The sequence below is a fragment of the Puma concolor genome, chromosome B1 (genome assembly GCF_028749965.1).
Source record: "Puma concolor isolate L17-30 chromosome B1, mPumCon1.1.hap2, whole genome shotgun sequence".
In the NCBI taxonomy this organism is placed as follows: Eukaryota; Metazoa; Chordata; class Mammalia; order Carnivora; family Felidae; genus Puma; species Puma concolor.
The window spans coordinates 49,589,200-49,603,565 of NC_141670.1; the positions used below are offsets into that span (position 1 = coordinate 49,589,200).

Genomic DNA, 14,366 nt, shown 5'->3' on the forward strand with positions numbered 1-14,366 from the left:
TCTAAACAAACTATCTTGGGGAGGTTCCTTAAAAAAAACCTTTCCAGGGGCGCCTGGGTGGCGTAGTCGGTTAAGCGTCCGACTTCAGCCAGGTCACGATCTCGCGCTCCGTGAGTTCGAGCCCCGCGTCGGGCTCTGGGCTGATGGCTCAGAGCCTGGAGCCTGTTTCCGATTCTGTGTCTCCCTCTCTCTCTGCCCCTCGCCCGTTCATGCTCTGTCTCTCTCTGTCCCAAAAATAAATAAACGTTGAAAAAAAAAAAAAAAAATTAAAAAAAAAAAAAAAAAAAAAAAACCTTTCCAAACCTCCCAAAATGTTTACTCTGAAAAGTTTAAATTATGCGCAGTATCGTTCCCTAGTTCCTTCTGGTCCTTGTTATCGTCCTCTCCCTACTTAATGACTGTTTTCTTTACTGAATGCAGAGACTAAAAAGTTCAGTAAATGAGCACCAATGACCTGGGGATGCGGACACAGAGCCTCAGAAGCTGGGCCATTGAACTCCTGAAAGTGGGGTCCCTGGAGATACTATTCTTTGGGGGTTTGGAGGCAGTAAACACACACTATTTCTATCTTCTTTTGCTTAAAGATAAATTCAGTTCCATTCTCATTTAGTCCTGGGAAAATCCTTTCCTTAAAGGTGTTTTCTGGTATAAACTCAGATGCTGATATCCACGCAGGTGAAGTTCTAAGGTTTACCTCAGAGTGAACCAGGTTGAAATGTGCCCTGGGGAATATCGATCAACTGAATCATTCTTAGCATGCCCAGGAATGTTTCCAGGATTGACACAACAGTCTTGAAATTTAGGGCTGGCTATTCTACCTCACAGCAGACCTCGAATAGCTTCTCAAAGTAAAAGTCAATCAATTCCAGCAAGAGTCATGAATTTCATGGTGTCAAAATGGGTATCTGTAGACACCAGTTTGGTTAAGTAGCATTCCAGGAGATAGTCAACCATAACGAAATCAAAAACCCAACTGAGAATACACAGGGTGTAGGCTGTAAATTGGAAATTTCTCTTCCACTTACTTAAGTTAAAAAAAAAAAAAAATCAGGTAAAAGGCTGTGGCAAATTGACTTTTGTGGTACATCTGGATATGTAACCTTTTCCATGCAGGTGTTTATGCTTCAAACCTGACATGTTAAAACTTCACAGCAGATAACTACATAACAGATGCAGCCACGTAACAGATGCAGTAGCTCTAATCTCCCTTGACAGGATCTGGAGATCTCTGGGTTTTAAGAACAACTGGAATAATCCAGCCTGGTGACAGGTGCTCAAAATGGAGACACCAGAATGCAGTTACTGTGAAGAAATGTCCAGCAGAGATCATTTCTACACAGGCAAAGAGTTAGTTAATTAGGAAGTCAACAAATACTTTTTGAACATGTACCAGGTGCCAGGTCCTATGCTAGGTAACGGGATATGGGACTGAACAAAACAAGTGATCGCTGTCCTCGTGAGGCTTATGGTCTAGGGTTCTGGAAGGGAAGCAGCACTCAATCCAGAAGCCCTCAGCAGTGCAAACTGAACACCTGAAGTGAAGGGGGTACCACGCGGTGTCTCCCTTGATGACACTTGTTACCTGAGCTCAGCAGATGGGCCTGTGCTGGGACAGGGGGCAGATAAAAAAAAAGACTTTAAAATTCCTCAGGTTTGTCATGGCTCTTGGTTCCTGGAGTGTGGATGTTAGAGATGGCAGACAGGAAAGCATTTCCTGCTTTTTAAGTTAGTCTCTGTGTAATAGTTTTCCTAATAAATGTCCAATGCTGTCCACTTCATTGAAAAGCAACTCTCCTAAAAAGTGACAACCTAAACTCTGTCTCTGTAGGGAATTAAATGAAGGATTCGGGCCCACACTTGGAGAAAAGAGGTCCGGAGAGAGTTGCAGCAATGGCCTGAGGAAGGAAGGAAGTCACCCTCAGACAAAGAGCAGTAGCCTAAGGGAAGAACAAAATTGGTGATTCAGAACTAGAGCCGGCTGGGGGGCCAGCAACAACCACAGCAGATCTGTTCAGTTTCTTTTAGCCTTAGTGTCCTCATCTGAAAAATGGGCACAGTACTAATAATTATTTTACAGGGCACTGTGAAATTGAGTATATCAATAAGGTAAACACCTGACAATACTTTGCATCCAGTTAGGTATTCAATAACTAATGACAGTGTTCATTATTACTATCATTAAAGCAAACAGGATCCATGTGCTTATCTTCAGGGACAGCATTTGGTAGAGGGGTGTTTGTGGAGTTGTGGAGACCAAACCCCACTCTAGGTGTAGAATTAGGCACCAGGACTCAGCAAACTGAGTCCGAGAGTGTTACATCAAAGTAACAGGAGTCCAGGTCCTCCTAAAAGGTTCCAGGTCTGAGTGGCAGAAACTCCCACGTGGCATTCTAAGGCAGTTAGAAAAAGAAAAGAATAAAACTAAAGTGAGTTTTTGGTTTGTTCTGTCATTGCTTTTTGGGCTGGGTTTTGTGAGGAGCAAATTAAATTATCTCAGAAGGCAAAAAAAGCATGATTATTATTTTTTAAATTTCCAGAAAATATTTTAGAAAGAAGGGGTAGAGCCTGGATCGAGACAGGGCTAACCTCATGAGGGAGTTGAGAAGACAAAGGGAACCCAGCCTGTGTTTTCTATAAAGCTGGACCTGGTCAGATGCCCTATCTATTCCATCCACATGGAAGCTTCTATTTCCCTCACCACTTCTTGTGAAGCCTTCATCCATCTCCTCGAGAAGAGTGGTCTGAGCACGTGAGTGTGGCAGTCTCACGAAACCACTCTGAGAAGACACATCATGAGGTAAAAGAAAGCTTCTGAGGTCCGGCCTCCAACCTCAGGGTTGCTGAGACATCATCCCCAGTTGACACAGCGATTAGAAATGAAGGGAGCTGGCAGTCAGCTACTTACCACCGAACATGAACAAAACACAAAGTAGGAGTTTCAGTTTTCATCATAAAAGTGAGGTGGTTGGCCAAATCCGAGAAAGTATATAATGCATAGAAAGCAGAATCGAAATTGTTACTTACCAAATATCTTCAGGCCAGCCATACTTTATTAGATCTTCGTCTAGAGTGAGAAACAAGAAAACAAAGAAAAGGTTAAAAAAAAAAAACCTGTCAAATGAAAATATGCCAGAGTTTATACCAATCCTTCCCACAACTGTTTCTCTCCCTTAATGGAGAAAAGAGTAGTTGAGAGAGGCTTTGATGCCTGAAAATAGAGAAAAAAAAATTTGTAAAAATAGCTTTTAGAGTTGTCATAATTGATATAATTTTTATAATACTTAAAAGAAAGTTCAAGATATTTCTAATTTTTTAAATTGTATTTATTTTAGGGGGGAGGAGCAGAGAGGGAGAGAGAGAGAGTGCCAAGCAGGCTCCGCAGTGTCAGCATGGAGCCTGATGCGGGGCTCGATCTCACAAGCTGTGAGATCATGACCCGAGCCGAAACCAAGAGTCAGACACTTAACCGACTGAGCCACCCAGGCACCCCCAAAGATATATCTATTAAAAGTTAGTTAAACTTCAAATTAGAGCAGCTGAGAGGTTAGATGAGGTCTTGGGAAATTGATTCACTGTAATAAACTTATTTGTCAAAATGGTTTTGTTCATCAGTGAACTGTGTTTTACTTCTTAAAAGAGACCTCTTAATTATAAAATAGTAGAAAATTAGAAAATAAAACCACCACCAGAAGTATAAAAAAGGAAATAGAAATCACCTAAAATTCTGTCACATATGAAAATAAAAATAAAATAGAAGAAATAGCTGTAAGTTAAAAGTAACTGTCTCTGCAGGACAAAACAAGGACAGGATGGAAAATATTATTATGATACATATTCTGTTACTATTTGAATTCTTAAGCTATGTATTTCTTAGATAAAAGTAAAATTAAAAAGTAAAAAGGTCTTTGGAAACAATGACTACTTAATTCTACCATATGAATAAACTTTTCTATTGTTCACGTTTTGGTTTTTTTTAAACTTTATTTATTTATTTTGAGAGAGAGAGAGCAAGCAGGGGAGGGGCAGAGAACAAGGAAGAGAGAATCCCAAGCAGGCTCTGCACTGTCAATGCAGAGCCTGACGTGGGGCTCAAACCCACAAACTGGGAGATCATGACCTGAGCTTAAGTCAAAAGTCAGACGCTTAACTGACTGAGCTACCCACGTACCCCTGGGCTGTTTTAATTACAAATGCTTCAGTAACTATTTTTAAAATAAATATGTTCATATTCCCGATTATTTCCTTAAAGCATATTTATATTTTTAAAAGGTAAATTATTAGTTCAAAATGTATACTTCTGTATTTTTAAGACTAATAACATATATCACTACAGAAAGGTAAGACCTATACACACAAATAGCCATGCTAATAATTAGAAATGAATTGTGTCTAATACAAAAGCGTTAAAGTATTAGATACAAAGTTAAAAATTATAAGGTAAACAAAATGATTGATGTGATGACTTAAAATGTACCCAAGAAAGTATAATCTATCTAACTTGAATGGGGTATTCATTTTCCAGAAAAGTAAAAGGATGATAAATCTTGGATAATCTTAGAAACTGCAGACACTAGGGGCGCCTGGGTGGCTCAGTCAGTTAAGCCACTGACTTCAGCTAAGGTCGTCATGATCTCGCGGTTTGTGAGTTCGAGCCCCACGTTGGGCCCTGTGCTGACAGCTCAGAGCCTGGAGCCTGCTTTCCATTCTGTGTCTCCCTCTCTGCCCCTCCCCTGCTCACATTCTCTGTCTCTCAGAAATAAACAAATGCTAAAAAAATTTTTTTAAAAACTGCAGACACCATACATTTTCTGAAGGGCTTTGTATTAGCTTACATGGGAAGCTGAGCCAATAGCCAACAAGTAATCAAAAAAAGGAAAGGGAAATATAAAAACCTCTTTTCCTCAGTCAGGCAATGTTTGGCCTCCTGGTGACACCTGCTGGCTAATAAAAGGAAAACATCTGAAAGCTTTTTAGTGAAAGAAAGTAAATTATTCAATTAAAAATGCACTGATGTTCCATCCAGCCCTTAGGCTGAAGTCATCAAGGCTATCAGGAATAAGTATGATGTGCTAGGAGCACTAGGGAACAGGGTGCTTTAAAAATGTAATCTCTTTTTTACAAAGCAATCTAGGAAAGCTGACACCTCCAAATGACTCCAAGGGCTCCTGGGTTTTTTTTTTCCCACATACATTTTATTACTTTTTTAAAATTTATTTTAAGAGAGACAGAGTGGGGGAGGGGCAGAGAGAGAGGGGAGACAGGGGATACGAAGCAGGCTCTGCATTGTCAGCATGAAGCCTGAAGTTGGGCTTGAACCCACGAACAGTGAGATAACCACCTGAGCCAAAGTCGGACTCTTAACCGACACAGCAACCCAGGCACCCCTCTACATACGTTTAAATGACAGCAAAACTCAAGTGGACTCTAGAAAGAATCTAAATTTACATCTGCAGACATAAATTCTATATTTAGATTTATATCTGTAGATATAAATTCCTACAACAGACATTTAAAGGATTCTACGTCAAGCCCAACCTAACCTGCTCCTCCTTGGCTCTCTCTAATCACATTTATGCTGCCCCTTCCTCTACTTCTACAGCACTTATTCATATTGCTTCATTTCACCTATACTTTTTAAAATAGACATTTTTTATTTTACTCTTTCTTTTTGAGAGTGTGTGAGTGAGCAGGGAGGGGGAGGGAGAGGGAGAGAGAATCTTAAGCAGGCTCCATGCTCAGCGCAGAGTCCGATGTGGGGCTCGGACTCATGAACCGTGAGATCATGACCTGAGTCAAAATCAAGAGTCTGCTGCTCAACCAACTGAGCCACACAGAAGCACCCCTAAATTAGACTTTATTTTTGAGAGCAGTTTCTAGGTGCAGAGCAAAATGATCGAATACTTGTTTTTGCATGTGCCTCTCCACCTTTAATACTATGAAAACAGAGATTCCATCTTCCTCTTTGGATGCTCAGACAGGCTGGCGTATGGGTCCACACAGATAAGCTCTAGCAAACACTGAACTAAAATGGAAGGAAAAAAGAGACCTGGTGGGAATGTCACTGGCACAGCTGCCTTAGGTCAGTAACACTAGCAGCCCAGCAGTGTGAGCCAGTATCAAGGCAGTCCTTCACTGTAAGAAATGTATCAAGTCCCCTGCCCAGAGTTACACGGTGCAAAACCCAGGCAACCATACGTAGCAGCTCTCCTTTAGGTGCTTCTCAGTAACCTAAGTCTTGGGTTAGCATCCTTGATATGGTAGAAAGAAAGGTAGATCTGGTTAGGTGTGGATCTGTATCTACTGCAGATAACCATGGCTGGTTATAAACAGCCTCCTTGCTCGAGGTAATATAAGGAGATAGCATCCCTGCTCAGCTACATTCATCAGGATGGGGCTACGAAAAAAATACAAGTTGCCTCTGATGATGTAGGAGTTACTAAGAGAAATATAAAAACAAGTATACTGCAGACTGGGTGCCTCCATTAAGTCAGACTAGAGACAATGTCATGAATTCATTATACGGAAAAACTGTTTAAAAATTAGTTATTTTATTCTGCTGGTTTTTTTCTCTTGGCTAGGATGTAATAGGCTTGCTTATTCTGATTCTGCCTTATGGTAACCAGTATTACCACACAGTTCTAAACCATTTATATAGATCTGATTAAGAACTATATATATTTAAATATCGGGGTGCCTGGGTGGCTCAGTTGATTGAAGGTCTGACTTTGGTTCAGGTCGTGATTTCACAGTTTGTGAGTTTGAGCCCCACACTGGGCTTGCTGCTGTCAGCGTGGAGCCCACTTTGGATCCTCTGTCCCCCCCTCTCTCTCTCTGCCACTCCCCACTCACACTCTCTCTCTCAAAATTAAACAAAAAAAATTTAAAAATAAGATTTCCATAGCTATTACATATATCACATTATATATTTTATACATGTTTTATACACGTTTATTTTTTATGTTATGCATACATATATGTTTGTTATATTGTATGTTAATCATATATATGCATTAATTATACAGTTATATATTTACACATATCATAGTTATACATAACATTACTGTTTTTTGACATCCTTTAATTTTTGGCCTTACTTATTTCATTAATGTCAAATGTCCCATACTGAAGAATGTTATTCTTGTCTCTTTTAAAGAATCAAGTTTAAACTGTTGTCAGTTTCAAACTGCACCTAGAACAGACACTGATGGTTGTAGGGGGGAAAAAGAGCTAAAGAACCTCCAGTGGTGACAGCTGCCATTACTGAGTGCCCACCCTGGGCCAGGCACTTTATCCAGGCTCTTTGGTTTCACCTTCACGACCCTGCAAGGCAGATACTATCCCATGATCCTCTTCTTCCATTTCAGCAATGTGAGGTTCAAAGAGGTTAAGTAACTATAGCTACTTTATTAAGAGCTGGGATTTTAACCCAGATGGGCCAGACTTCAGGGCTGTCTTTTCTAGGAAATTACACTAGCCCTGTGAGAAGAGCGATTGTATCTTCTCCAAGCGTGAAGAAGTGTAATTCTGTCATTTCTCCAAGCTCCCTTGTTGCAGATGTTTTCTCCCTCAGCCCAGTGCTGTCAACTCAATGCTCTAGAGCAAGAAAGCTAAACTTCTCCCTCTTCACTCGTGCAGTCAAAAGGCCATCCCCTTAAATGGTTTTTCCTTTTAAGCTTTAGTTCAAATTCATTAGTGGGTAAAAAAATTAATTAAGCAGGTTGAGACTAGCTTTTTAAAAACAAAACAAGAGGGCACAGCGAAGAGTATGGGTATTTTTTGTAAATTTTTGTTTTAGTTACATAAATGTATGCAATATGGAATAATGTATTTCATTTTGAGGAGAGTGGTCAATAAAGTCTGAAAAAACTGTTAACTTTTCATGACTCAAAAAGAGCCATCTTCGGCCTCAAAAAACATAATAGATATGTTTCCTCTATTCCTAAATGTGGTAAAAATGTACAGAAAATGAGCTTTTCAACCAAGTCACAGATTATTTTTACTTGACATAAACTAGCATAGGTTAACCTGATTCATATCACCCTAAATCAAATGATACCACAAAAACTCTTAATAAAGTTAACTTTCTAATCAGCAACAAATGGTCCAAGAGGCTCTAATGTTATTTGATATAACTAAATTCTAGGAAAGGAAACCCACTGGAGTTAATGGGCCTAACTAGTAGTAATTAGTTGAAAACTCATATCCAACCAACCATGTGGGGTGAGGGGAGGGGGCAACTGACACTTACCTGTTGGAAATTTCAAAATCAAATGCTTTTGAAAACTTACTTTCATATTTATCCTTTCCCATGTAAATAGTGTAAGCAGATGAGTTAACTAAGACAAAACAAAAATATAAAAAACAGTTAGATAACTTCATCCCCAGCAAAACTGCTTCATGGGAAAATCAAGTGACAAATGCTTCGGTTAGGGGTTGCAAGACATGGCCTGTAGGTCAGATCCAGCCCTGTCTTTGGACAGCACACAAGCTAAGAAATGACTTCTACATTTTTAAAGAGTCGAAAACACAAAATGAAAAAGAATAAAGCTACAGAGATGTGGCTCACAAAGTCTAGAATATTTACTACTGAGTCCAAAGAGGAAACGTTTACTGATCCTTACTACAGAAGCTACTTCCCTACTTTCATCAGGACATAGTTTAATACAACTCCAGTTTAGTCCTATAATTTTGCCATCTTCAAAAGTGTTAAAAACAAAACGAAACAAAAAACCCAAGCTTCACCTCAACCATTTAAAAATAGGTTCCTATACTTAGCTAAGCCTTTTCATTATTTTATTTAGCCAATATTAGTTTTTTCCAGGTGTGCTACACATTATAATGGGCTCCTAACCTATTCTGGGGAAACACGTTTTTCAAATATCTTCTAAATCAGCGATTCTGAACCCTCATTACCCACCTAATTGCGTCCCAGCTCCATTAAGACTAACCAAGTCCAAATCTCTAGTGGGTAAGCAATGGTGTTTTTTAAAGGATCTCCAACTATTTCCAATGTGAACTCAGTGTTAGGAACTCAGTGTAAGTCAAACTGAATATTCTAGGTATAGCTTACCTTAGAAATGACATTTGCTTTACTAAGCTAGTGTCTTTTAATGTAGGCATCTTCCATCTGGGGTCAACTAAAAAGTTAACTTTCCTAATTGAAATTCTATCTGGGTTCTGGGCTTCCAAGCTAGTCCACCAAAACTTGTTTGACCCCATTTGTAGCAAAACTCCTGAATTAATGGTCACTGGGCCCCTAGTCTGGGCAGTTTGTTGACTGTTGCTAGACAGCACAGAACCAGGATGTGTGAGTGGAGCTCTAAAGGCCAGGGAGCAGCACTCTTTCATTTATAAATTCTTAAATAAATTGCCTGTACTTCCAGTAATGAGAAGCTCTCTAAATTATCATAGTTGCCTCTCTTGGGGAGGGAAAAATCTCATATCCTTCAGTCAACAGTTATAATGACTACAACCCAAAATTACTTGGAAGTAGTTGAGAGAACTAATTGGAAAGGAGAGAGTATTTGCATTGACAGAAATATCTGCCTATAATTGAGCATTACATTAGCTTGGTAAGGCCTCAGCATAGCCAGAACAGCCATTATAACAAATGCCAGAAGTGCAGAAATAAAACCATTTCAGATTCTCTCTGCACGACCTAGCAATATTCACCCTTTGATCCTACAATGTCACCATTAAGTACATACTATAATGACTCTATCAAGCAATGATGTTCTTTTTACAAACTAAACACTCATTAATTGAGACTGGTTAAACACACTATAGAATATCCATAAACAAATACCAGGCACCCACCGGAAAGAAAAGGTAGCAATTAAATAGAACAGCATTTTTGTATATATAGAGCAAAATTCAATTTGTAAAAAAATGAATATATAGTTGTATGTACATGTTTACAAATATATTTTTAATATATGCACCTATTTTCTGTATATGTATCGAAAAATATACATATAACTGTTAATACTTACCTTGGCTAGCCCACTTATGAAATATATAGATGGTTTTGTAATCAGAGTGAAAGTAATTTTTAAAATGATTAAAATAAAATAAAGCTGTTTGTGCAGGCTAAGCCATCTAAATTACAGCCAAGAGAATGATACACTATTGTTTGGACGGTTGACCTATAAAATGAGGTGATTAAGAACATAACTCAAATGCAAACTGAAGAATATTCTACAAAATAATTCAACAACAGTGTCATGAAAGGCAAAGGCTGAGCAACTGCTCCAGATTAGAATAGACTAAAGAGTAATGAATGACAGTGGAATGCAACAATGATTGGTAATTGCCCTTTGTTATAAATGCATTAGGACACTAATGCAAACTGAACAAAAACTGCTGATTATATCATAGTATTGCTGCAATGTTAATTTCCTAATTTTGATAATGAGGAATGTTTTGTGATTTTAGGGGGGGGAACCTGAAGTATTTAGGGGTAAACTGCAAATTACCAACAAATGGTTCAAGAAAAAAATGTTTGTGTGTTTGGAGAGAGAAGTAAAGAGAAAGGAAAAGAAAGAAACAGAAGTTAAAATGTTAGAATCTGGGGGAGAGGTTATAAAGGAAATCTTTTATTATTTTTGAACTTTTCTTAAAGACTGAAATTAGTCAAAATAGAAAATTAAAAACAAAAAGGAGCAAGAAGTCTCAATGAAGTTCCTATGTTAATAGGATGAAAGAAAAGTAAATTGAATTATTCTAGTACTTTTGTTATTCTTGCCCAAATAATATGTTTTATTAGTATGGGAAGTAATTATCTTGAAGGTACTGGATTCAGGTATAGCACCAGTCCACTTTAGAGACTCTGATAATTTCATAATTTACAGAACAATCTATCTGGAGACAGATGCAATTAAAAGGTACTAAAAGTACAGGAGGACTCAATGAGCTAAGTGCTGATACCTTGTGGGTCCATAAATCAGATGGTCTTGAATTAGACAGTGGAAATACAGAAAGGCTAACGTTTCATTATTCCATTATGACAGGTCATGAAACATGGATGAAGTTAAAGAGATTTTAGTCAGATACTAATTTTAAAAGGAAAGGCAGAAAAACAAAACAAAACAAAAAAACCCTGAGATTTTCTCCCCATTTAAAAAATTTTTAAACAGTGGGGCACCTGGGTGGTTCAGTGGGTTAAGCACCTGACTTCAGCTCAGATCATGATCTCACAGCTTGTGGGTTCAAGCCCCACATCAGGCTCTGTGCTGACAGCTCGGAGCCTGGAGCCTGCTTCAGATTCTTTGTCTCCCTCTCTCTAAAATAAAATAAAATATTAAAAAAAATTAAAGAATATCTTTAAAAATTTTTCTAAATGGTAAACCATAAGTTGGTTGAAATGCTTGGCTATCTATAAGTCATTTCCTGAAGATTCTGTATGTTCAAGCTCTTTTCTGTAATGGAATTATGTAGTTTTACCACTATTCAACTGAAAAGGTTATAATTTTTCCATTAACTTTGTAGTTTTAAAAGATTTGCTGCACAAGTGCATTTTTGTTAAAGACCAAATATTTTTCCAACAGGAAGCAACTGTGACCTTATAATAGAAGCCAATGAGAAAAATATGACCCATAATCTGTGGGCACCTGGGTAAGTATGACTAGTGCTCAAAAAATTTAGAATGGTTTTAAGGAGAATTAGGCAGCTAGCATAAAATACATTTAGTACCTATATACGCTGCCTGTATTTTTTTAAATGTTGATTCATTTTTCAAAGTGAGCGGGGGGTGGGGGGGAAGAGAATGGAACAGAGGAGCCTAAGTGGGGTCTGCGCTGACAGCAGAAAGCCTGATGCGAGGCTCAAACTCACAAACCAGGAGATCATGACCTGAGCTGAAGTCAGACTCAACCAACTGAGCCACCCAGGCACTGCCCCCCGCCCCCCCCAGCCTGTATTTTTTTATTCCATTGTTGAGCCTGTACGGATGTCTGTGTTGTTGGGAAGCTAAAAACTGATGCAAACAGAACAGAAAAGACGAAGGATGAAAATGCTACCAGGGGCCTGTAACAATTTTTCAGGCTAGTGTGAATTTTATTTTTGATAATTTTAATAATATGGCTAAGACAAGCCAAATCTATAAAGGCAGAGAAATAGCTTATGGCACACTGTAGCAGTCTAGACTACTGAACAAAATGGTGCGATGTGGCAGTGTGATGGTATAGGAGGGGTGACTGGAAGCTATCTGTATTACAGATTCCTTGGGTCTTACTGTTCTCATCTTTACAGTATCACCCTATTCGAACCCACACAAACAACATGGAACTCAACTTAAATCTCACCTTTTACAAGCAAGAAGTGAGAGTAGCAATAGAATAGCATGCGTTTTGACTAAGTCAAAAACAAACAAACAAACAAACATTAGTTTACTCAACAAGCATTTATTAAGTGCTATGAGCCAGGCACTAGGCTAGGGAAACAAGATAAGGAGATCCTGCCCCTGTCCTCAAGAAGTTTACACTCTATGCAGATCAAGCAGACAGCATTTAATACTATATAAGAGCAACGCCAAAGGTACACATGCGGTGTTAGTGGGGTGCCCCAAAGAGGTTTATCTAAGCAATCTCTGGGGGGGGAGTTAGGTCGGGAAAGGCATTTGAAAAAGATGGGCCAGAATTGTCTAAGGGAAGTTAACTCGGGATTGACCAGGCAAAGGGAACAACATAAGCAAGAAAAACGAGGTCCAGACCATACCATTTCCTGGAAACTAAAAGCACCTTTTTCTTGTCAGCCAAAGACAATTCAGAAACACTATCACATATCAATTTTTGATATCTGGGACATCAACTCTGCCTCTTTTTATTGTTTTCTGTTGCCTTCCAAGCCCTACAACCCTATCCTAGAACGGTACGGTGCCCTTCCTGTAAGGCAGAGTTCTTGGCAGGTATTTCCTTTCTCCCTCAAAGTGGGTAATTACCAGGACGCAGCCAGAATAAAGGCTAAGGAGGTGAGGGTGAGACCTGGGATGGGGGTGTGAAGAAGCCCACAAACTCTGCCCAATTCCAGATAGCGAAAGGAGGTCTCTCCGAAGGAAAAGAACTTCCGAATGCAAAGACAGCAGGTGTGACGGTCCATTTACCTCCCCCCAGGCCGTGGTCAGGGGCACACGGGGACGACAGGGACAGACCCAAGTGGGGACCGAGAAGGGGCGGGAAGAAGCACCCAGTGACGAGGAGGCGCTTTAGGCGAAGTGCAGGCTGAACAGCAGCCTGGGGGTCCCGGCTTCGGAGCCCCGTTGTCGAGCTGTGACTGAGGAGGTCACGGCGCCGACTCACCGCTGCTGCTGGTAAAGTAGAACACCATGATCCCGGCGGCGGCACAACGACTCCAGCGCGGTGTAGGAGCACTCAACTCGCAAGATACCAGGATACCAGAAGCGCGGAGGCCGCCTGTCCCCCGGAACTCCTCGCTCACTTCCGGCGGACGTCGGGTCGCGTCATAACGCCAGCCCGTCGGCGCCATCTTTAATCCTGGCGAGGAGGAAGTTATAGGCGGGCTAAGAGGCTTTATTGGCTTGGGGGTCGAGAAGGAAAGATGGAGCTAGGGCAATTCGTGGTTGGAAGACACAGCGAGAAAACTCTGTCTTCTTGAAAGAAAAACACCTTTGGCCGACTTTATTTGCAGAACTTTCACCGAGTGGGCAGTCTTATCTTGAGGCTTATGTATTGGTTATATCTGCCACCCATCACCGCCTTATGGGTTCCCTGGCAGCAGAAACCGGTTGCCTTCTTCACAGGTGTTCACTGTGCTATTCACAGTACTTGACACTGAGTAGAAGCTCATTTTACTTGGAAATGAACCCGAATTCCTCCACCTTTCACATTCTAGTTCCGCCACTTGTAAGGCGCTCCTTGAGCACACTGTGCTTCACTTACCTAATCTGCTAAATGGAGATGAATAGACCAAATAATACATAGGTTATCTTGCTAAGGTTAAGTAAGTTAATAGACGTAAAGGGTTTAGAACTTAGTGCTCAACCAAAGTGGTTTGTTAGTGATATTCCCCAGAGGCATATGCTTATTGAGGTTTGGACTCTTGGACTGTTCTGCCTTTAAATCTGAGATCTCCCATCTATTACCTGTGTGTGATAGGGCAAATTCCAAACCTCTGAACCTCGAGATCTAACTGCTTTTGTCAAGTTGGAATAATTGTACTCACGTAAAGCTCCTCAGCAGTTAGTTTTGACCTGATTTTTTTCTCTTCATTCCAACAGACAATAGTCTATTAAGTGAAGTGCATCACTTAACTAAGAATGTGCCAAAGACTGTACCAGGAGTTAGTGATCCAAAGATAATAACAGTAGCTGACAACCCAGGAGTACTTTAAGAACCATACGGCGTCCCAAA

The 14,366-nt window shown here is 39.9% G+C and overlaps 1 protein-coding gene across 3 annotated transcripts in view; it reads right to left on the reverse strand.

Moving 5' to 3' along the window:
- The window catches only part of CCDC25 (coiled-coil domain containing 25), a 42,078-nt gene extending 28,651 nt beyond the window's left edge, over positions 1 to 13,427 (reverse strand). Inside the window, exons 1-3 of one of the 3 annotated variants that reach the window (XM_025921504.2) lie at positions 13,296 to 13,427; positions 8,289 to 8,336; positions 3,025 to 3,064 (exon numbers count right to left, since the gene is read on the reverse strand). In XM_025921504.2, the coding sequence (XP_025777289.1) occupies positions 3,025 to 3,064; positions 8,289 to 8,336; positions 13,296 to 13,323 (116 nt within the window). In that variant the 5' untranslated portion in view covers positions 13,324 to 13,427. Of the gene's footprint in view, positions 1 to 3,024; positions 3,065 to 8,248; positions 8,337 to 13,295 lie in introns of all 3 variants that reach the window. The other 2 variants (XM_086703753.1, XM_086703754.1) reach the window with 2 other exon arrangements.
- Positions 13,428 to 14,366: the final 939 nt, after the last annotated feature.